Raw genomic sequence first — 25,462 nt, 5'->3', positions numbered from 1 at the left:
ATTCAAGGGATATTTGCATGCTAGAATTCTCTAGCTTACAACTCCCCCCCCCTCCCCCCCAGCCGATTTGAAACTCTATACTGCAATCAGGTAACTAGCCCTATGCAGAGTGGTTTAAGAAAAGGCGCTATACCAGGAAAGATGATCTGTTACATTAAGTCCATCTAAAATTTAACCTAGATGTGATGAAATTGGACAGAAAAATCAAAGGTTTATCATTGACGAATAATATATATGCAGGCATTATGCTCTCCACACTGCTGTGTGTCTAGACTACAGTTTGCTATCCTGTCTAGAACTCTGTGTGCTACTCTTTGTAGACCTCTGTGTGCTATCCTGTCTAGACCTCTGTGTGCTATCCTGTCTAGACCTCTGTGTGCTATCCTGTCTAGACCTCTGTGTGCTATCCTGTCTAGACCTCTGTGTGCTATCCTGTCTAGACCTATGTGTGCTATCCTGTCTAGACCTCTGTGTGCTATCCTATCTAGACCTCTGTGTACAATCATGTCTAGACCTCTGTGTGCTATCATGTCTAGACCTCTGTGTGCTATCATGTCCAGACCTGTACATCCTATGAAATAGGCAAGCAACAGGCAGTTTCCATGCCTTAACAAATGTGCCCCCCCCCCTAATAACACCAAGGTGCCTGTTGCCAGATTTCAATACTCTTCTATTTAAGTATTAGACCATCCCTCAGATCTTCTGCAACATTGCCAGCCCCTTTTAAATAACACAACCTGGCCAACAATGTGAGGTTTTATCTCAACTAAGTCACCGCATGGTTGGCACTCTGTGTACATGTCAGCTAACTTTTATTCTAGGATTTGTCATGCATGGAAAGAGAAAGAGAGAGAGAGAGCTAGCTAGCTAGCTGCTTATAACAACCCAGTCTGTCTGTACGGTTTGCCTGCTGTCTAGCATGGAATGTTTGCCTTCATTCATGTCTGTCTAGACAGTTTATTAATAAATGCATTCAGTGCAAAGCTAAGTCTCCTTGCCCTATCCCTTCTTTACATGCATATTGTTAACCCAAGGGAAAACTGCTGCTCTTCACAAGCTGCTGCCTGACTAGGATTCTTAACGTTTGTTTCCGTGTTTGCGAAATAATCAAGGATACTGTTTTCTTATATGTATATATATATTTTTTTACATTGTTAATGAGGATAGTCATGATATGCTAGTGTCTATTGCACTTTGCATGTTAAATGAACAATGGATCAGGATGAAAATACTAAGGTGTATGCTGTTGTATTTTCTAGAAAGCTTCAAAGCTTTTGAATACATTTCTGGGGGGGGGGGGGGTGGTTGGAGCAGGGAGAATTGTTTTTATTTTTATAATAATAATAATTGAAAAATATCCCATGTGAGCTTTCCTGACAAATTTCATTCAGATTATATCTTAATTTACAAATGTAATGAAACAGTATTTATTAAATTGTTGGGATATATAAAACATATTTAGTATTGAACAAAAGAACTTAAAAATTCATCGACTGGGAACAGGAAAATGATTATGCTGTGACATGACGTAGTTTAACAGAGGGGGTGGGCATTCAGCCATCAGGAAGAGCAGATAATAATAATAGTAATGATGATAGTAATATTCAGCAGTTATTTTAACAACGCTTAATCGACCACAAATGTGGGAGAAACCTGCAAGGGCTTACTGTATGGATTACAACTTACATGTCAGGTGGCTTCCAATTCAACATTTTAAGCTCAAATTTGGAATCTATCTCAATTTAGAAAGGTATTGCAGATGGAAAAACTGTAGATTGCTCTTGGATGAAAAACCCACCATACTATGACCCGGCAGGGTATCGAACCCGGAACCACCCAGCCACAGCACCGAACCAATGGGGAGGGATAGGGTCAGGGGCTGGGAAGGATCAAGATTTGTTGTAGTTACTGTATCAGAAGGAAAATGTTTCTTTATCAATCTCTGTTGGTAAGCTCCGAAACTGGAAAAATTACGCAACCCACAAAAAGTTTATGACCCACTTTTGGTCCCCCCCCCCTTGTGTGTGGACCTTGGCTGTAGAATGCATTATCCTTTTTCATAAGTTACCACTATGTTTCCTTCTCCCCTTCCCTCACCCACCCCTCCCCTCCCCCCCTTCTTCCCCTCCATTTGCAGGTAATTTCTTTCAGTTCCCAGTAATTGTAAACATTATCCAAAGAGAGAGTGTGTTTCTACATTAGTTTGTTAGTAATCTGGTATATATTGTAATATTTCATACTGTTATGGGTGCTGCATACTAATTGTCAATACTCGCGCAATAGTTTTCCTCCTCGAGATGCAGTTTGTAAGATTTTGACTTGAAAAAACCCTTTGTCACCTTTTGTTTAACAACACCTTGACTCAGTGTAATTGTCAATGGTTTGGTTATGTCCCAGTGATGTCATTTTCTTTTTTAGAAATTTTCGTTCTGTTTGCTTATGGTTCAAATGGATTAACTGGATAAGAATTAGTGGTAATACTATGCAGACCATACTAATCTTTTCTGGTCGTATCAGTTCAATTTCCAACATGCAATTTACAGAATGAAAAGTATCAAAAGTGAGATTGCAGTTAATCAATTTTAAAGCCACCTTCTATACTTAGCATGACAAGGTACTTTATGATATCCAATTTTCCTTCTGTATTTGAAAATTGCAACATGATAAGAGCAGGTTTGTACGGGATAAGAGCATGACAAGAGCATGATAAGAACATGATAAGAGCAGGTTTGTTTGGGATGTGCCCACGCTAGGCGGCACTGGACGGCCCCGCCCAGCACTAAAAATTACCGCCCAGCACTGTCTTAAAAATTGTGAATCCCGCCCAGCACTATTTTCATCTAAAATCCTGACATTCCTAACAATATATTCAACATAAATTGGGTCTAGCCTATGCCAAAATCATACAGACTAGTAATGCATCAGTTACGCATGAGAGAAACATTACGGCTCTCAATCGGTCCCTTGTAAAATCTATTTGAAACAAACTAATAAATTTTACCAGGTACGTAACATATTTCCCTAAAAAAAATTTAAAAATGTTAAGTGTTGGCAAAACTAGTACTTGTGTATGTGCTTAAAAAGCTACACAAGTTCCAGCATTTGGCATCTGAGCACCTTCAAAAATCGAAAAATGTCCCCTTAGACCCCACCCCCAGGACGGCGATCAGTATACCCGGCACTCAGGGAATCCTGGGCACTTCCCTGCAAGAGTCCAGTGTTATTATATGAGTGTGACTGGCATGGTAATAAATGTACCTAAATTAGACAGAACAATATTTCCTTTGAACTCTAAAAGGATGACTTGAGACAGACAGTTAATTTTGGAATTTATGTGACTCATGTGGTCATCATGAACTCTTCATACAAATTTACATTTCTATACCATTTTATGTCCTTTCTGGGAATTTTTCCGTTAAACATAGGAGGCCAGTCATTTAAAGCGACTGAACTAACTACCTCGTTTAGCACGCAGCCCATTGTACAATAGTCCATGTACCTGAAGCTTTGGTTACTACCATTATGTTGACAGGGGTCACATAAGTTGGCTTTGAATAAAAACAAAAAATAATATATCTATGACGAAAATAATTGCTTTGCACAGCAGAAGACGTATCAGGAATGCATATATTTTATGTATTCTGAAATAAAGATCTAATTCAACTGCTCAGAAATGTATATTAAATGCCTACAATACACATTATGAGTAGAACCCCTGTGATAAATCTTAGTTCTTCAATACCGCCCTCATTTCCTTGCGGGGAAACATTTCATACTGTAGTTATGATTCTCTTTTTTTTTTTCTTTCTCAGTTCCCATCGGCATGTTCAAGTCCCAGTCTACGACGACCATTCTGGAGTCATTATTCAAGACATTTAAGAATCGGGCAGCTATTGTTACGACGAGGATGATGTCTAGGGTCTATCAGAGGAAGTTACCCCCCCCCCCCCCGATCTGCTCTGCGATCTGCTCTGCGATCTGCTCTGCGATTAGTCAGTTTGTCGTCTATCAGGCAAGAATCTTGCATCGCTTGTGAAAGTTTACTGTTTCGTTGGATCAGTGGAATGCTGGTTAATATGTGACATTAATATGTAGTTGCCCAGGAGTTATGCTGATTGACTAGACTAAAGTTACAGGATGAGATATTGTCAAAGGTGGAAGGATTGCTACGTGCTTCGCTAAAATGGCATCAGGACTTCGATCTCTACTGTACCAAACCCTGCATATACCAGTCAAACAGTGGCCACTCATTTTGTGAAATCCTGTACATTTAAATGTCAAGGTATCATTACCACACACTTCTTCCCTCAGCACTGTAAGGGTCAACACATCCAGGAGGAGAGTAATGACAACATTTCAGCATTTTTAAACAATTTTTTTGTAACGCTTTTAGCATTCTAAAAGTATTGGGCAAATACTGCTGAAACTTTAATGGGCCTTTTTCCTTTTTTAATAGTTCACCATTTAACATTAATCTGAATATTTTCATACCACATTTAATCCTGTCATCAAATTGTCTTGTTACAAATTAATTTCCTTATGTGGTATTGCCATTTTATATAATATATATGAGAGGATTGGATTAATGGGGTTCTTTGAAGGGATTATCCAGTTGAGCAGAAGCTGATCATACCAGTAACCTGCTGTAAAAGTCACTACACAAATTTGTTTTGAATTTTTCTTTGTTATCCTGATTGCATTGTTTAATCACAAGAAATGTAGATTTGAAGAAGAAAAAATATTGGTGTAATTTTGATGGAATGTTACAACTGGTAACAGCAGAGTTAAGCGAAATCTTGATAATTATTTACAGTAATTAAAACAGAAAATGTCTTCTTAATTGCAATCATATCAGAATCACTTATTGGAAACGAGCAGAGAAATTTCTGGCTATAAAGGGATTCGAACCTCCAGTGGGGTAGGGGGGGGGGTGCGTTTGACAAATTTTCCCAGTCTGTTTTCAATTACTTGTTCACATATATAAAATCTCTTATTATAAGATGAAGATAATCTTTCAGAAAATTTGCAGTTTGAAGGATGTCTCGAAATTTGTAAGTTAACCTTATAGATTTCCGGGGGAACATCAGATTGAGGGTTTGGAAGAACTATTTCATGATGATGTCACTGATCGTCCGCTGTGATTCATTCCCAAGAAAGTAGTGGAGGGAGTTTTTTCCTGTTAAAAATAAGTCAGTTTCATAGCCTTGTTCACATTTGAAGAATACAAGGAGGATATGAACCCACAAGAGCTATCAAGATTATAGGCGTTGATGCTTGCATTCTCAGGATCAGACCCTGCGATTGTTATCACCCTTTCGGGGGGGGGGGTGGATCCTGACCGCAAGGATGGTCAAGTTTGTAGTGTGGTCATGACCCAAGATTTCCTGTTTTATTTCTCTCTTGGCGATAAGCAGGATCATGAAGCTCCTTGCATTCGCAAATGTGAGAATAGGTTTTATAAGATTGTTTTGTCGTCCATACAAAGTGTCGCAAAATTTAGCACAGGAATATTTGTTTAACCAGTGATGTTGAAGGTTGGCAAGGTCAATAATCATCATATTTGAAAAAAAATAAATGAATGTGTAATTCTTTAACATTAGACTCCTATTTTTGGTGGAAGTTGCTAATGTGAGGACCTTAAAAGGTAAAAATGTTTGTTGTTGACACATGTGCAAGACGAATATAGTATCACTAATCCTTGTGAAATTTACAGTGTTTTTTCTTCTTTTTAATAAAAGTGAACTTGAAGCAAACAAGAGGTGATGTGATATATGGCTACATGCACAACTTTATAAAAGTTCCTGTTTTTCTTCAGTAGTATTTTAAAACCTCAACAACCTCCATAGTGAAATTCAAACTGAACCCAGTTCAAAGGTCACGGTCATTAAAGGTCTGTATCTATGATGTCACACCTGCTTGCTACAAGTCTTCCCCATTGGTGAAAAACTGTTGACTTTAACAAGCCAGGTCTGGAAAATCTACCTCAGAATTAATACCTGTGTTTGACAGCAAAACTGTTTGAATCGGTTGCCAAACTGAAGGATTTAAAAACCAAGCAAATGTTCCTCAAAATAAGACAAACTAAATCAACGTAAGACAACCTACCAGCATGTTGCCAAAGAGTAGCAACCGGATACGTTTACTCTTGACCCGAAAAACCTTTACCTGAAATCAACTTCGAACAGCTCCTTTAGCAATGGGAAGAATAATTCAAAAGCCACTCTCGAGTAACTGGGACAAAAACAAATTTACAGCTGCTAGTTATTCAAGTTTTCAAATAACATCATCCGCAGTCCTCCCAGGGGCCCACACTAAGTTGCAGTTTGCTCTTTCACATCAAACTCATTCAATTTATGATTATATTTCTGAGGGGTGAAAGGTAATCACATTAAGTGCATACCTGGAATCACAATCACTGGAATCAATGTTCTTTACAATAGTTGACAGAAATTCCTCCAGGTTACTCATGTTTCAAACTATAAAGAGGATGGGAGGGGGATAGGGAGAGGCATCAGGGGAAGGGAATGGAGGGAGAAGGAATGGTTCCACAAGTTTGACTACAAATAAAGAATGTATAAATCAGGGTGTTGGGGGAGGGAGGGAGTCAGGGGAAGATACTTAGAGGGAGAAGAAATGGTTCAACAAGTTTGACTACAAATAAAGAAATGTACAATCGAGGGGGTTGTGGGAGTCAGGGGAAGGGACTCAGAGGGAGAAGAATGGTTCCACAAGTTTGACTACAAATAAAGAAATGTACAATCGAGGGGGTTGTGGGAGTCAGGGGAAGGGACTCAGAGGGAGAAGAATGGTTCCACAAGTTTGACTACAAATAAAGAAATGTACAATCGAGGGGGTTGTGGGAGTCAGGGGAAGGGACTCAGAGGGAGAAGAATGGTTCCACAAGTTTGACTACAAATAAAGAAATGTACAATCGAGGGGGTTGGGGAACTAGGAGGGAGAAGAAGAAATGATTCAAAAGTTTGACAACAAATAAAGAAATGAATAAATCGAATTCAATGAAGAGCAGGTTTTTTTTTTATTTGTAATTTTTGAACTCAACAAATGAACACAAAATAAGCTGGAGATGGTACCGTGCTGAGCGTCCTGTGACTGCACTTGACACAGGCTGTGACCCCATTTTCCATATTTTTTTTTTTTAAAATTCATTTTCTGTTTGTTTTTTTCCTCTCCTTTCATTGTATTCTTGTTACAACCCTAGCAATGATGCCATATTAACCACTATCTGCCCCACTCTATACAAAATCTCTCTCTTTTCATGGTCACACTGCCATTTATCAATGTAGTTTTATTTTGTTTAAGTCCTCCAACTAGAAATTCTCTTACATTAAGGTCACACACTTTTTGATCTGTTGTCATGGCAACAGCTGCAGCAAGAGCATATTTATAAAAAGCATTTGCTCAGGCTTTCTATTTTATTTTTTATTATTTTTTTTTTCCATTAATTTTTTATCTTTTTTCGTCCTTCCATTTTGTACACTTACAATAAAAAAAAAAAACAGGAAAAAAAAAACAAAAACAGAAACCCCAAAAACCAAAGGTCCTCTTTTAACATGATTACGTTTTTCTTGCCCTCCTTCTCCTCCTTCTTCTCCTTCATTGCACATATTGCCACAAATATTGGAAATGCAATCCATGAAACGAATGGAAAGTACTTTGCTTTGATTTGTTGGTCGTCATACTAAACTATATAACGGTTTTACGATTTTACGAGCTATAATACCATCTTCATGGTTAAAATATAAAGCATGTACTCTTTGAGAGAGAAGAAAATAACAAATAAAGATAAACGAAGATGATGAACGACGCGACTTTACAAAAAGGAAAAGAAAAAAAAGACGTTCGTATATGATCTCAAGTTTGACAATTTCACTCTCCTCCCCCTCCCCCTCTACCCCCCCTCTTTTAACATTTGATTTACTTTTTGAGGACAAGCTGAAATGGCAAAACTAGAGAAGTTGACAATATTACCTTTTCTTTCTATCTCTTCCTTACTGAAGAAAAAAAGTTACTTTTTCCATACATACTTTTCTGTCCGGGTTTTTAAACTTCACCATATATATGACATAATGCATCATATGCACATACGATTAATAATTTATTAAAAAATAAAATTTAACAACAAAACGTTTTGGTGCAGTAAACTTAATACAAATGCTATCATTTTCACTTTAATTGATTTTGAGATTGTTTAAAACATAAATTAAAGAAAAAAATTCATGTTACTGTTACTATAATTTATTCAAGGCTAGTTCCTGAAACTGAAGTGTCTCTATTCTTCAATCCAACCTTTGAATTGCCATAGGTTAGAAAGAAACCCCCTTCTACAGCTTCACTTGGTGAGGGGGAAGGGGAATCGAGCAGAATTTTGATGAAAATGTTTCCAAACCATCAAAACATAATCATGATAAACACATCCAGACAGCTATTTGCTGTGGAATATCATTCTATACTGTTCAAAGTGGATGGGTATGTACATACTCCTTCCACTAAGAAGATGTATACTGCCCTCTATTTTTGCACTGTTCATGACAGTAACCAACCATTTACATTGATACTGAGAACAATCCACTTCATTGTGTTGGGTACATAAATATTGTAGTTCCTGTATATATGTTTGCATTTTTCTTATCCCTATTAAATAATGGATGGATCTCCCCCATTAAATATAGGCCATATTCTGTGATTGGTAACCTGATCCAACCCAGGGGAGATGCATACATATCCCTGAATGCTCATTAACATGTTCAAGATCAGCATGGATCCATCCCTCTTCAACCATCTTTCTCTTACTCTCTCTGAATCTATTAATTTAAGTATAATGTGCAAGAATTAAGAACATTATTTTACTGGCCAGAAATCAATGACATAAATGTTCTGTATCATACCTGACAAATTGCTGGCAAACAAAACAGGCTTGTTTGCCAGCAACTTTCAATGGATGATGAAATGGTTTATTTGAGAAACTTAGCCTTAAAACAACAACAGAAAATAAAGTCGGTGCTTTAATAAAATTCAATGAATAAAATATAAACCGCACAAATAAAGAGAAACCCAGATAAAGAGTACTCATTGGTCATAATTCTTATACTCTACGGTGTGAATGAACGGGAGGGTCCATATGAATCGTATGATATATCATGTTTAATACAAAATGTGTTGAACAATAGACTCATTTCTAACAATGTACATGTTATATCTACAAACATCACAATACCAAGCAATAAATGGTGGTAGTACCTAGTATTAAGCAAAAAACGATTTTACCTTCCCTTTTAAATTTCCCCTAAGTCAGTCACGTACAATACATATCTAGAGTGGACATACACTATTGAGTGTCTATGTAAAACCTATTACCGTGCACCTCACTTTGTTTTTCTTCTCCTCCTTTGCATTCAAACAGAAAGGAGAGTGGTATGTACTTGATGACATGCAAGCAATACTTTTACAATCCACCCCTCATTGAAGCTATTAAGTACCCATGGTAAATTTTAACTCGTCAGTTTAAAACATGCTAGAAGGTTAAATAACGGTCACTCTCGATAAAACTTCTACCTACAAGACAGTTAAACCGCCACCTTCTTCCAAAAGCTATTTGATCCTCGCAGAGGACGTTTTATCTCGATCGACAAACCTCCTTCAGTGTCTGCGACTAATAAACAGAGTTAGAGACAGTTGTCTGACATTAAGTAAAAATTTTCGAAAACTTTTAGTGACATTCAACAACGGGGCTAACGGTGGGGTCAATACTAACGAACCGTTGTGAGCTTATGTTCGATCAGTCCAAGAAGCTGAAAAACCGGGACATGCTACGAGCAGCCAAAATTTCCAACTGGATTATTTCCTGCACGTATAAGCTTTCTATGTACACAAACATGCAAATGTTCTGTGTTTGTTTTCCATCAATGTGATTCAACCGTCACAAATATGACCACATAGCCATCGAAGTAATCTAGACTGAATCAAAAAAGAATATTTTGATAACTTTCAATTTCAAATTTATTCAATGAATGCATGGACAACATCCAGACAGCATAGAAAATATGTCAGTGCACTTTTCCATATATTGGTTACCATGGTGATTTTGATGACCCACTCAAAGAACTAGGTGGGAATTTTGTATTAGAATTCCCTTTCCCCATGATGACCACTTTCGGTTTGCTTTTTGAAATAGATTAAATGAGAGTGAATGTTTCCTGCTTTGTAAGGGAACTTGTTAACATAACCTGTCAGTTTTCAATTCCATTGGCATGATGCTTCTTCACCCCCCCCCCCCCAACCCTTATCTCTCTCTTTCCAGGAAATCTGTCTAGACTTTCTTCAAGTGGCTTAATTGATTTACCGAGCAGTTTGTGTTGATCTAAAGTCAGTGTGACTACTAATGATTGTAGCAGTAGCAAGCAAAATGGCATAATTTTTTAGTAGAAGTAGCAAAAGGCAGAGTTGATAGTATTTAGTTGGAGTAATCAGAGGGGGGTTTGGGTTAGTAGTACAACTAGATGTTTTACCCCAATGTTAAACAGTCTTCCCAAATATTTATGGGGTGGGGGGGGAGGGGAACGTTCAGCTGTATTTTCTTTTTCCTGCTATAATTTATGTTTTACTGTGAAAGCAATAGGTTTGTTTATACACACATTACACTAAATAGCTGGAATCATGTGTTGCTCTTCCTTACAATCTGCTGGTACTGTACTCGACTGTTACAGAAAAGATATAGTAATATCCTCAGGGGTGGGGGGGAGAGGGAGGGGATGTTTACCCACCCTTTTACCCTCACGTAACCAAACAAGTAATTATTAGCAGTCTATAGCGTTTCAACATAATATTAGACTATACCATTAATTTATAGTCCCTGGAACCTGACAACATTGATCTGTTTCTTTAAGTAGACTAAACTCGCACCACCAAGAGCATCAAACAAATTTGGCCCACGGAAGTTTTCAAGGTGGATTTTTTAGTGAGAATGACACAAGAGTTTATGTAACCCAATACAAAATGTACCTTTCATCATTTTTTTGCAGTTCCAGTTTTAACATCTTTTCCCAGACCTATTGACTAACCAGACTCTGCAGTGTATTTTTTTTCCATTAGGAATGATCTAACACTGCAAACAAAATGGGTGCACTCAGCTGCAAATTGGATTGTATTTAAAAATGACAACTTCAGCACCGCTTTTCATACGCAAAGTCAGATCACCAAATTTGACTGGGATATAAGATACCGTAAGTAATGATAGCATATGGCTGTCTTGAACTTAAAAAGTTGATAATTGTTTGGAAAAATGTTACCCCAAAATTTTTCTCAAAACCTTGAACAACCTCTGCTTTTTAGCACTCATGTAGCCAGCCCAAAAAAATAACATCTTTTTGCTCATACAATTATTTACTTGAGTACTATCAATAGTTTGCATAGAACCTTCTGCATTACGAAACCGATATGATGGCACTACCATGAAAGGAGAAACGTGAACGTCAAGTTCTTTGACCCCCCTTCGCCCCCCCCCTCTTCATTAAAATTATCAGCATACAGTTTGGTCGTGGCAGAAATACCAGAGACAGAGGAACTCATTTGTAACAAGAGATGTTTGTTACAGACAAGTTTTTGGCAAACAAGATAAGGAGATGTCTGTTAAACTTGGCTTACATTACACAACTTGTCAACTATGCTATGTGTATGTGGTGACCTTTTAACGTGTGATGACTTATTTACCATGTGAGTTTGCAAAAATTTTCACCGGGGAGGATGTTTTTAAAAGAAGAGCACATTTTTTTCTTTTATATTTGAAGGACAAGATCAAGACAAGACAGGATAAGGACAAAAAAAAAAAACATTTCTATCCATATTGAGGAAGAATATTTTAGATCTAAACAATTTGAGAAGAACTTAGACTCCAGTCAAAAAAAGCGATGCTGTATTTTTATAGTTTTTATGATAGTTGTTTCAATCTTTTCTTTATTGATAGAAGGACTTTGGAAATATTAAAACCTACTTTCATGCTAGGACTTTGCCAAGTCAGATCTACACATTCCTAGTCTTTCTACACAACCTTCATATTACTACAAAAACAAAGTTGCCCACAATATTTTTTCTAGACTATTGCTATTCCAGAACACTCACTCATCTAACTTTGTAAACACAAACTATAGGGGGTGACTTTGTGAGCTACGTAGTACATTTGCTTAAATAAATAACAACATTAGCGATCAATGGATGGTTCCTCAATAAATAAAAAACAAATAATTAACAGTGTGCTAAGCCAAATGTACCACAAAAAAACAAAACAAAAAATTCCATAGAGAAATTCTAAGACCTCAAAAGCATAGTAAGAGACCTTTCTTATGAGGTTACCCAAAGGTCAGAATTCAAACATTATGGTGACAAAAGTCCCAGAAAACCCTGTTGTCATACCCTACTTCTTTTCATTGTACTTCACAGTTCCACCACAATATAACCTGTTTATTCCATGTGAGACGTCTCTGAACACATCAAGTGTGTCATTTATTTTGACGGGTGGGAAAAGTCATACCTACACCCACCCCCAAAGCTGGTAGCCAAAAGTTTGTGGATCGACAAAAGTGCTTCAGGGTTTTTGGTCATCAGTAGGCTAGAATAAGTCTGAAATCTCAGGGTATTAAAAAATGGCTAGCAGTACTTTCCTTGGGGGTTCTGGTCCTTAAGTTGTTATTCCTAGACATAAAAAAGGATTGTTAGAATAGAACAACGTGTGTCCCTGTGGGGATAAATATGCTATAAAGATGCTTGCAATAGTACAATGCCGGTTGAACTTTGAGTATTAGTGACCATTATCTGACTTACTAGCATATTTTGTGAGGGCAACATTGATGATCTTTATCAATCTTGTATGTATGTATGTATGTTTGTGTGTGTATGTATGTATGTATGTGTGTATGTATGTATGTATGTCTGTTGTATTGAAACAAAATCGTTTGAGACTAAGGTAAAATTGCTTCATCTTTCTCTAGATATCATCTTATGGCAGTTCAAAGAGCTGATATAACTTGAGGAAACTCTTAAGGCTTGCTGGGATGTGAACATTCAAAATACTTCATACCCTGTAAAATGATTTTAAAGGGTTAAGCTTATCATTTTATATTTATCAGTAAAGGCCATGTACCCCTTAAGTAAAATGGTTAGTAAAAATTCATATTTTGGGGGCTTCTTTGCTCTTTACAAGAAACTTTCAAAAAGGATTACCTCATAACACCATGTTACACCATAGGGAGGGGGGAGGAGGGGAGGGGAGAGTTTACCTGTTTACAAACATATGTTACTGTCTGAATATTTCATTGCCTGATTCTCCTCTACATTTGTTCTGACTGTGTGACTTATTTACTACATCAAAAAGAGAGTTTTAGACCATCACAAACATCTTGGACACTATTTTACCTGGTATATTAAACTTTTGACCTTTACCCTATCTATCTCAGGGATATCAAAATTGACTGATTATATATCCAGCTGGCTAGCAGCAAAACTGACCCACTTTGTGTGTTTCCTTCTAGACATGTGACCTTGGTTGGATGGTCAGTGGTCATAACATTACAACTGACCACCATCCAGCCAGCAGATGTTAGTTATCCACACAAGGCAAATCATATGGCGATGCTGAATTGCATGTGTTTTTCCAATCACGATAGTTGAGCCAATCCTACCCTTCCAACCTTGTAAGTAATTACTAAATAAAACTTTGTATCGAATACTAATATATAAACTTTGAACAATAAAATGCTCATAACTCCTCCATGCTAGTCAAACATCTCTCTCTCACTATACTAGGACAATATTCATTCAAGAGGCCACCAGGGGCTGCTAATTTCACTGTAAAATTCCAAAGAATGCTTTAAAAACTGAAGTAATTTGTGTTAGGAAAAAGACTTGATATGAAACTTTTAAACAGAAACCCCAGAAATTTTTATTTTCCTTATGTATTTTCCTGTTCTGATGATCTCAATCTTGAAACATTATCAACACACATTTTAAGTTCATAAATTTTGCCAAATTTAGAATGCAAAATAAACATTTTATAGCATGATTTGATGAGAGGGTAGGGAGGGGGAGGGGGGGGGGGAAGGGAGGTGATAGGTAGGGAGTTTTAGTTTTCTTTCTTTTTATTCCTTTCTGCTAATGCTTCTTCCTTCATGAATATTATTCCATAAATTACTCAGCAGGTTAATATAAACTTTTTTGTTGAATGCCATGTTTGTCTTCAAGTTTTAATGCCTTTTTGCATTTTAGTGACATCACAAAAGTGGGCAGGGAGGTAATCTTTCCAACTCAAACTGATCTGTATGTGTGCGTGCCTTTCAGTATGTTCAGTTTGTAGCTCAAAAAGGAGAAACATGTACCTTACCATATATATTTGACACGTGTGTATGGGTCATACTGGTGGGTTGAGGTCAAAGGTCACTACTGACAGGGTAAATCTAACTGGAGTAACTTCAGACCAGCAGCTGGTTGGATGAATCTCATATTTCACAAGAGGATGACCAATAAGTAGTTCTCTCTTAGACACTCCCCCCCCCCAAAAAAAAATTATGATTCTTCTTCAATAACATAGAGAGGAAGGAGGTCGTGGGTTGGGGGTGGGGGGGGGGAAGTCTTCTTGTGCTGACACAAAAACTTGCTGCCAGTTTTAACTAATTCAAAAATTCAGGCCATATTTTCAAAGACAAACAGAGCTTAGGAGGAAATATTGGAAACGTCAGTTTCTTAAAATAATACTCTGAAGAGGTTCCTTCACTACTCTGGGCCACACTCTTTCTATGCATGCATGCAAAAGAAAACATTTATTGCCCCACTTCTCTTTGACTGACAATTTTTGCAAATTCATCCATAAAATATGACAAAGATGTAAATACCATCCCTTCCCCCCCCCCCCCCTCTCCCTCTCTGAAAATTTAAAATAGAAACGGAAAAATGCATTGAAAGTTGCTTTACTAAAGCCAAGATACCATGTATTCTACATGTGTAGTCAACCATTAACAAACAAATGCAAGTTTATATTTTTTGGTCAAAACAAAGCAGGGATTGGTTTATAGTATATATATTAATTACTGTACATATTACTGTCATATTTGGGGGTTTCATCAAAATATTCCAATTCCAATAAAAAATTCACGTTCGGAACTTTTTTTCCCCTTTCTTTTCTTTCATTTAAGATTTTATAACCAACTATAAAGGTTAAGTGTGAATTTTGCTTTTAAAGTGTAAAAACTGGCATTTTTGAAAAAAGAAATGTTAACAGTAAATAGCAAATTATCTTTTCTGAGATGTAAAAAAAACAGAAGGAAAAAAAAAAATTCTCTGTCCACCAGTTTGACAGATTCTGCCAGCATAACACCGGACAATTTCAACTTTTCTTTCGTAACATAGTGTATCACTCTTTGAGTGATATAATTTGATCCAGCACAGATACGGTATTGAATTTCGTCTTGAGGAAGTACAATCTATGCACTGCTCTGAGTGCAACTGCACAGCATTCATGTACAAATTTCTCATCTTTTTGGTCACAGAGTAAATGGAGTTAGACAGCAAATCTCTGTGTGAGCCAGACGAATGAGGCTTCACGGAGGTCCCGTCTTGTAAAATTAGAATTCAATTCTGATACATTTAAATGAGTTGATTAACATGGTAAATTTTTTCAATGCTTTTTTAGATACAAGAATCGCATCATGACAATGTAGGGTTTAATACTAAATTCTTTGAACGAGCTAGTGACTTTTCTGTCTTGTATCTTCAAAAGTTTCATCGAAAAAATACGAAGGAAAAAAAAAAAAAAAACTTCTGATTTTACTTGTTGAATTTGACAGAACTATATCATCAATTAAGTTATTTCTGGGTAGCAACAAAACAAAAAGGTGATAAATGGATCAAATTCATCATGATTACTTGCTCGTTACCCCTTTAATTAGTGAATACACCCAAGAGGATGCCTTAATTTAATTTCATCATTTATTAAAGAATTCTTTGCAAAGTAAGTGAAGGTGCAAGGTAAGGTTGTCATGACACTCAATATACGTATATGCACCACAATCGATTTTCTAAACCATCAGCCAAACCGTTATTACATGAAACGTTTTTATTTGACCGGAAATGACTTCAATTACGCTCTTGAAACTTAAAAGGGTGACTTACGCCAGAACATTAATGTCTTGACATGTCATAGACCAAGGAAAGTAAAAAAAAAAAGAGTAGCATTTTTGTATAGCTGCATATTCCAGGTTTCATGATATTCAGATAAAAAATAATTTAAATCTCTGGAATGATCCTTTAACACATAACCTGATGATGAGTCAGATCCTCAATGCAGACCACAATTTGAACGTTTATCCATTGTGTTATCAATTTTAATAACTCAACCGCATTCTTTTTAACTTCATATAAACAACAGAGTACCATTGAACAACACTGAACACCATTTGTCATTGTTCAATGTGTATTGATGAATGCATTTGTAAACATGTTGTCAGAGGTCATCATTTTGGGTATTTGCCAGTTTTTTTTTTTAACCCCCTTGTTTGCTGCATCTGACAAACTGACCTAATAATGGTCTGTGGGTTAGACTAAGTAGTCCAGTCACTTGAATTAACGAGCCTCAGAGGTTTAAAGGGACATTTCTGCAAACTAAAAAGTGGTATGAAATCACAATGTGGACTGCTATTGAATGGCGCTTTCGATTGGTCTATAACATGTTAAAATTAACATTGAGCCTCAAGTCACCCTTTAAATGATAGGCCGATGGCCATTACTCGTTATAACATTCTATACCCAGGCTACACATGTTCAGGAATATTTAACTTCAATGGTCATTTATATCTTACCGACATCGTTCCCGCTTGTCAATACCACATCGATAATGTTACATGTACCGGCTAGTACTCAATTAAATAACACATGACGCCCCCTAGAGACCAAACTTGACCCTTCTGGTACCAATATGTGTCTGTCACTCTTTTTCAAAGCATTCATTGAGATATTTTTCAAAATCTTAGAACGGCCAGCATCCTTTTCCGAGGCTACAGTGTACAAACTGACAAGTTTCATTGGCCTAGATCAATGTCATGCGACCTCTGGATCAAGGAAAAGGAGAATGAACTAAAATCTGATGATAACATACCCCAGTGTAGAACCAACTCATGAACAAAGTTAAATCTTTATTGACTATGAGGATATGGATAGGGTGGGGAAGGGGTGGACTGGGGTGTATCAAGATTTTGAGGGGAAGGTACAAACCCTATAAATCCTCACACCCCAGCCCCACCCTCTCCCCAACCCCCCAAGCGGCGGTACACGACGGAGATTGTCATATTGTCATAAGGACACGCAAAATGTGATGATATCAAGATGGGTGAATGAACTTACAGAAAAACATTACATTATCAACAAAAAATATCTGTCATGACTTAATGACTTCCTTTCCTTGAATCTGCCCATTTTTGAAAGTACCCTTTTTCACTCAATCGTTGCACTAAAACCTCATAAATATTCATCACCACCATGACCTGCACTACATATAAACAGCACAGTTGCTTGTTTACAGATATGTTACCATGTTCTACAATGTAATTAAAGGTAGCAGCGAAAATTGAACTTTCATGCATTGATCGTGACAAGTACGTGGCAAAAGGCGTTCACCTGGTTCGTTGACACACTGCCCAATCAACTCAATTGTACTACAGGCAACGTTAGTCACATAACAGAAAACGGGTTCTCCAAAAGAAAAAGAGGGGAAAAAATGCCAATTTTGATGTGCTTTCATAAGATTTCATAATTATCAATCTACTTGAAATTGACTGTGATCTGCATTTAGAGGGGGAGAAAAGGGGAAACGAACTCTCCTTTCGTTAATATCATCTCAACGGTGTGGGTTAGACATCAGTCACTGCTGTAACTTGAACCACGAACACAGTAACGGATACCACCGGCAGGATATCAAAAAAATCTTCATATTTTATTTATTACAGTGCAGTATTTTAAGGTTTCCAACCGTCCCCAACTGCACCTATCAAGTGTCCTTATCCAAGCGAGCTGGAACGGCTTGGAATCGGGGGGGGGGGGGGGGAGATTCCACCGACAAAGAAACTCTTTTTGACCAGGTTAAATTTGAGGAACATCAAAATAGTATATTAATTTTAAATGGTCATTGTCCTTTTTGGCTCTGCGAGAAGGCTCACATTTTCTTAAAGCGCTGAACGTACTTTCTATTACGATGAAGAAAAGTGCAGTCACTATGGGGAGATATGTAAGCGAATAGCAATCTGAAAGTCTTGGAAGAAATTTACTCCTTAAAATACACTTCAAAATTAGCAATGAAACACATTCCTAGACCCACTCTTTTTTTCTGAAAGGGGAGGAGGGGGGGGGAGAGATCATGGGAAGCAAAAGATTTGGCAATTGCTTAAATTTAGGGGGGACTGCAATGAATGGTTGTATTAGTTTGTACTACAAATATTATATATATATATATTAATGTCATAATTTTTTAAGCAAAACACACAGGAACTTTAATATTTAAGCAAGGCCCAACACTTAACCATTTTCATTTAATTTTGTATTTCTTTTATTCATCCTTTTGCTAAATTTTGGTTGTGTCAAAATCCATATTTATTTTCGTCTTTTTGTCTTTTGTGACTTAACACAATAATCTTGGTTATAGCTATCAACCCTACGACTAACGGCGCCTTCCACAGAAGCAGAAGTTTTTTATTTGCACAAGTTTTTCTTAAGCTTATAGTAAAAATTGCCAGAAAAACCCACCTTTATGGCTCAGGTGGAAGGAACATGACAAACATTTTTGATCGACGTAGGCTTTACAGACCACATCCAAACGAATGGCTTAAGGTACAGATAATAATAAATCGTTAAATTTGTTTTAATTGTCTTTCACTTCTACAGCAATTTGGTTTTTGGTACCAAATTTGTCAAAATATCCCGCCGAAAAACTCTGCACGTTTTTCTTCTCTTTTTTTTACCCCTCCCCATTTTTTTGCTCTCTCTCTCTCTCTCTCTTTAAGACACACAGACGCATTAACATAAATAAAAACATTTTATAAAATGAGCAGTAAGAAAGACAATGGCACACCCACCTACAAGCACCATGGCACATTGAAGTAACAACTGGGGCACAATTTAACCTTTGACCTTTCGCCAAGATTGCAGCTGGAGAGACCTCTTGCTGCTGCTACTGTTGCTGCCACACAATAGTCCCATCTCTAGATACTTTGCCAAAAAAAAAAAAAGGAAAAAAAAAAAAATTGCTAGCGTTATTTCCTTTCCTATTTTATTCCCTACTGGAACCGTTTCTGACTGCATCTAGATGTGACAAGGAGGAGGAGGAGGATGTCTGCGTTGGCGTTGGAGACTGTATTACTACCGTGCTCAATCTGTTCTGCTCTTGCTGCTCTTGCTGCTGCTGCTCTTGCTGTGGCGATGTGTTATGCTGGAACCTCTCCGTCCGGCTTCGGGCCGTCGTCTGGCAGCGGCTGTCTCTATTTTCACACACGTTCAATAAATTGTTATTCACAGGTGCTGCTCTGTTCTGAGAAACGATACTTGAATACGGTGGCGGTGCCTCATCAGAGTCAAATATTTCAATTGGTTTATTTGTTATACTATCGACTATATGAACATTAGGCCTAGAAATTAAAGGAGGACCGTACGGCTGCGACGACGACGACGAGTGCACGGTCCGGACCAGTCCGGCCGGGGTGGTCTTAGGTTTTTGAGTAGAAGTGTACATGTCACTGTCGTAGACAGTCCTATTAGGGGGTCCCCGCACCCCTTCCCTCCCGAGGTTGTGGTCCGAGTTGATATCGGGGTTCAACCTCTGCGAGCGAAGGTGGGGCGGTTCGTCCTCGTCGCGCAGGGTTATGGAGACGGGGAACTTTTCCGTCGAGGGACTGCGTCTGCACACCATCTCACGCTGCTGGCGGAGCATGTCTTGGTTCTGCTGGGCAGAAAAAGTACTGGTGCCGGGAAGTAGTGGAGAATTGCTTGCCTGTTTGGATGGAAGTGAAAAGAGAAAGGGCATCAAGTCTGTTGTCTGCAAGACGGGCAATTTTTAAACAACTTTTCGGGTTCAAATCTTACACGTGTATCATTCATTCTGTGTCTAAGTTAGAATCTCAGCAAGGAGGGAGGATGCTAAAATATTTGCAGATGGTAGATTTAGGAACAGTGACACAAAAGAAGAAGAATTTTCAATTGAATTCTTTTGTCCACCCAGGGGCTAATTTACTGCATTTGGCAACACAATTGGCTTTTCTGATTTTCCACAGAATGTTTTCAACAGATGGACGCATTGTTCTATGACAAGATTGCACTTTGTATCAATGACAAAAATAAAAATAAAAATGAGTAGTCTCATTAACTGAAAAGGAGCACTTCTAATCTTCGAAAGGTGACACATTAAACTGGGACCCATTATGCCAACCAACCCACCAACCAACCCGCCCCCCCCCCCTCCCCCAACACAGCTTCTCTACCCAGCTTTGAGTCTGATAATTAAAGTGTCAAATCTGAATTGAACCAATGATTTAACCCCCCCTAATTAACATTCCTTGGATGAAACAATAACCCCAGCTATTTGGCAACAACTCACCTATATCGTGACTACTTTGACATATCACGTTGTGAACAAAGAAATTCAAGCGGTGAAAGGTCAAAACTGTTCATGTATTAACTAAACAAAAGTCTTTTCTATATATGAACCACAAACTTCATCAACTTTAAATCAACTTTAATAAAGGGTTGTCAGCTTAATTCAATATGATATTTACAGCAGATTATTGATTTCTCTGCCAAAAGTCAGGCTTTTCCAAAATTCTGTAGGGTTCTTCTTTAAAATGGCAACATTGTTTGTCCAACGATAACCTGCAAGCTCGTCTGATGAAAGATTTTGGCAAAGTGTTCAAATATTCTATAAATAACGTGATCAGATTCTAATGGCAATGATAAAGTAGACCAGACCGTGCTAGTTTGTTTCAACACTGGTAGCAGCTTCTACAAGTTCAGAGGACATTACACCTAACCTAGACCTTAGATGAGAATCCTGAAAAGTCTTCTTCCCCGACTATCCAATTATAAACCTTTCAAATACACACGTTGGAGGCGTACAGCCTTTCTGGATGTTTCTTTTCGACAGATAACCTTAATAAAGTTTCTAATTACAAAATTTACAAAGTAAAATGGCAATTTGTTCACCGCTCTTAAAGAGTCTTGCCAACACACTTTCATACCCACATTAAAACAATACATATTTGGTTTGAAAAAAGAGGTAAAACTATCTCTTTGCCAGTTACTCATTGCATCCTGGCCAAAGCTAGAAATACGTATTTTTTTCACATTTTAGTATTCTCGACCATAAATAACTCTCTTGGCCCCCCCCCCCCCCGTTTTTTTTCTTTATTTCAATATTTTTTATCATTTTTTGGCAGCAAGTTTTCAGGATTATGGACAAAACCTAGCATTGTCTTTCACATTTCATAAGTTCTAGAAGGCTTATACAATGCACCAGTTAACAATAACAGCTCACTTTTTCGTTCCCATCGTTTCAACGGGGGGGGGGTCATTCACGGAAAGTAGCTACTCTTGAAATTAATGGAGCACCAATTCCATAACAACAGGATTTAAATACCTCTCACAATAGGCCATATAATCAAGCCATGACTTGGCTAAATTGCATTTCAAATATCATCCCACCATATTGATATAATTATTATACTCATATAAGTATATTGAATTGCTCTGTAGAAAACACTGTTAAGGCAAGTTTCATCATCCACGGTTTGACATAGTTTCGACTAGGAGGGGGTGAGGGGTACTCTTATAAAGGGTACCGTGACACTTGTTTTATTTCTTACATGTTTGTAAACCTTCGACCCTCAAGAGACAACAACTAAAGGTGTTCCACCTCCCCTCCCCTCCCCCCACCACACTTTAAAATACTGAACTCACTAATTCACAGAGGAAAATAATGTTGTTTTTACAAGAAAGTTGTATTTTGATGAAATTTGTAATTGCAGAGAAATTTGACAGTCTAGCTAGCACACATTCCAGATCGGTCAGAATGACTCAACAAGAATATTAGAATAGGAGAGCAAAACTCCTGCCTTTATGAGATCAAAGAACAGCCACTGTGATACATTTTTCCATAGTCACAATAGGTAATACTTGCAATCAACGTATTTTTCAGAAAGGGACAAAATATTGAGATGGGGGTTTTCTTTTCCATTCCACATAGGAATCCCATTGTCTGTCACTGGATTATCCAGATTATCATATATATTGAAAAGAATATGCATTTCCATAAACAAAAAGAATTCCAATATCCTCCCATCAAATTCTTTCATGCAACAAGAACATTTTCCATGGCTATACAAATATATATATGCAAGCAGGGATGTGGATATAATGGGGTGTTTGATCTTAAATCTACCAAATATTCACAATATCTATGCCAGATTATGGTAACAGTTCAAGTACTGTATATCATGGAATGACAAACTTCTCAAATAAATGTAGCCCTTCAATAGCAAAAAAACAAACAAATATACAACAACAAACAAACAACAACAAACATGAAGCCAGACATTCAGCAAACACAGCATCAACAAATACAATCATGTCTCGAATACATACATTTATAAACAATCCATTTTACCCCAGGTTTTCTACTCGACCATAGGTTATTTATATATCAACCCTGCATACCCTAATAATGAACAGCCTAACATAGTATGAAAATTCCCCCCCCCCCCCAAAAAAAAAGAAGAAAAAAAAAAAATAATATCGTCTTACTACCATGCCAAGTAGATACTGAGACAAATACCTTCTTTTCTGCCATATTTCAGAGACACTTTCCAAGAGTCGATCAACGTCGAATGGATCTCGAGGCTTTCAATTAACTTTAATAATGAATCCCATTTCTGGCCTTGTACCTTATATGTCTGTCCACTGTTGGTTATTCAGTTGAATTATGAGGGTCTCTCTCAATGCTCTGTGTCCTTTATGTAAGATCTTTTACCTCTCTTCCTCCCTCCCTCTCTTTTTCCTCACATTCTCTCTCTTTTTGTTTTGTTTTTCCTCTTTCTTCTTCTTTATACCCATTATTAAGCAATTGAGCTTTAATACCAACTTTGGAGACCAGCTATGTCACATTTTGATGTCACTGTTATTACCAAGGGATTGATTGATGCGATTACGGTGGAGCCCAGACGGTATCCGTGGTAATGGGATATAAGTAAGCTTTGGCTGTTAACATTTCCTGAAACTGAACCCAATTAGGAAGTACTCAAAGCCTGTGTGTTGGTCCGATCTCTCAACGCTGCAAATTGCCACAACGGTTTTTGTCTCCATTTTCTGCCATGTCTGGCGGCCGAGGGAATGGGGGGAGAGGGGGAGAAGGGGAAGGGGGAGATTAATTGTAAAACAAAATAATTTATCCAACCACAAGCTAAAACCACAAGCTAAAACCACAAGCTAAAACTGTTATCTTCTTCCTTCAAAGGGGTAGACATTGAGACTAAGGAGGTCAGAGAAACATTTCCTCTGGATGAAACTGTTGACAGAGAGGACAAAAAGATTTCAGGGGTCCTGACGAAGGCCCTTCAATCCAACAGACATGATAGGATGGGTCTTTGCATATTCAGTACTCAACCATTTACATATTTCTATGTGTCTTGAACAATGTACCACGTTTAATCCCAGAAGAAACAGATTTTTTCCCTTTTTTTCTTTTTCAAACGGTCTTCTTCAATTTGTGATATCTTTCTTGTGTTTCCTAGCCTTTAGATTTCAAGTTAGGTACGCAAGAATACTTGGCTATGTATATTTTGGATTTATGTTGATAAATTTCATTTTCTTAAAAAAAATATATTTTTGGAACATTTTTGTGCAACCTCGTAAAGTGAATGGGTCATATCCAGTTCCATGAGCAACACTAAGTTACTGTACACCATATCTTTGGATTTTATTAAGTTGCCCACTTTTGCACTTTGTTCGACAAAAAGCAGTTACTGTCATTAACATTCCTGGCAAAGAGTAACTTAAAAATCTAACACTGTCTTCGGAGAACTTTTGACTTTTACCACAAACTGGTGAAACCATGTACGGGGTGGTCTCAAAATGGATTATAACATACCTTGAGACATTCCATGTTAACTTGAGTTGAAAAAGAAAACTAAAGCAGAAATGATGCCACTAGGTAAAACCTTTAAAGACCCCTTACCCACGAATGAAAAGGACTACGATAAATTCGTGACGATCCTTTCCTGTTGCTTTGCTGTAATGTTATATTAAAACATGAAATCACTTGGTAGCTTACGAGTGCAGCTCAAATAGGTTTAACAACGATCTATTTTAAGTCCTAAAATCGAGGAAGGGTAACTACGTGGTGGGATCTATGGAGATAAAATGACAAGCCATTGATAGATCTTAACGACCCATTAATGCATTCCGTTATAAACAGAACCTAACCAATCCCTAACCCTACTAATCACACGATCATAAACAGTGTGCATTTTTAGTTGGGGAGGTTAGGGGAGAGGGGGGGGGTTTGACCTAAATGGTTAACCCATTAGCAGAGATCAAAGTAAATGATTCTTAGACTGTAGACCGGATTTGATGCATTAATGAGGCTTTCAAACATCACCGTGTTCATTAGTAAGACTACAACCAGAGGGGATAAGATGATCTGGATGCCAGAACAGTCTGAGCGACGTAAATCAAGCCGAGTAATCCAGTCGGTGACATTCTGAGGTTGATAACCTGACAGCATTGTAAAGTAAAGCTCTTTTCCTTTCCTGTTTTTCTTCTCCCTTAGTTCGTTTTGAAGATTTTTAGGTTGTAGTGAACATTTTTCACCTTTCTTAATTAAATTTGTCAATTCCACTGCTTGCTTTAATAACTTTGCCTGTTCCGTCTGGATTCTGTTTCCCCTAACCCCCCATCCCCCCCCCCCCCGACAACCTTTCCTGCTCCTGACATGAATCAGAAGACAACGAACCATATAAAGCAGTATTCAACAAAAACAGTGGTGACGTATACAAAAATAAAAAACATGACATTGATCAGCATTTGAACAACAATCATGACATTGCAAGTCATAACTCACAATCTGTTGAGATATTTGAAAATTCTGGCAACTCTCCCCCTGTAGGGCAATAGCATCCTTCAAAAAAGAAAAAAAAAGGAGGGGGGGGAGAAAAAGCAGTACGGAGGAATGTATACTCACTACTGTGGTGACATCAGACTGTGAAGGCGTCCGGGGTGAATGCCCCGACATCTCTGAGTTCTCAATGCAGCTGCGGCAGTGATATATAAGAATAGCGCACATGCAAACGATGGCCACTGGAGTTACGATTGCTAATACAAAAATTGCCAAGCGTTTCAGCGAGTTTTCATCGGATTGGCTGTTACCTATAGA

The 25,462-nt window shown here is 37.7% G+C and overlaps 2 protein-coding genes across 6 annotated transcripts in view; one reads left to right on the top strand and one right to left on the bottom strand.

The window, feature by feature from the left end:
• LOC139965293 (U3 small nucleolar RNA-associated protein 4 homolog) overlaps positions 1-14,557 on the top strand; it is a 60,771-nt gene extending 46,214 nt beyond the window's left edge. For all 5 annotated transcript variants that reach the window (XM_071967507.1, XM_071967505.1, XM_071967506.1 and 2 more), the window contains one exon: positions 3,813-14,557. The gene's annotated coding sequence lies outside the window, so the exon portion shown is untranslated. The remainder of the gene's footprint in view (positions 1-3,812) is intronic.
• Positions 7,013-25,462, bottom strand: part of LOC139965294 (uncharacterized) — a 102,522-nt gene continuing 84,072 nt past the window's right edge. The window contains exons 5-6 of the mRNA XM_071967508.1: positions 25,271-25,455; positions 7,013-20,035 (exon numbers count right to left, since the gene is read on the bottom strand). Of these exons, the coding sequence (XP_071823609.1) occupies positions 19,319-20,035; positions 25,271-25,455 (902 nt within the window). The 3' untranslated portion in view covers positions 7,013-19,318. The remainder of the gene's footprint in view (positions 20,036-25,270; positions 25,456-25,462) is intronic.

The sequence above is a fragment of the Apostichopus japonicus genome, chromosome 3, assembly GCF_037975245.1.
Source record: "Apostichopus japonicus isolate 1M-3 chromosome 3, ASM3797524v1, whole genome shotgun sequence".
NCBI classification, from domain to species: domain Eukaryota; kingdom Metazoa; phylum Echinodermata; class Holothuroidea; order Aspidochirotida; family Stichopodidae; genus Apostichopus; species Apostichopus japonicus.
Note: the sequence above shows the minus strand (reverse complement) of the source record. Positions and strands in the feature narration are given on the sequence as shown.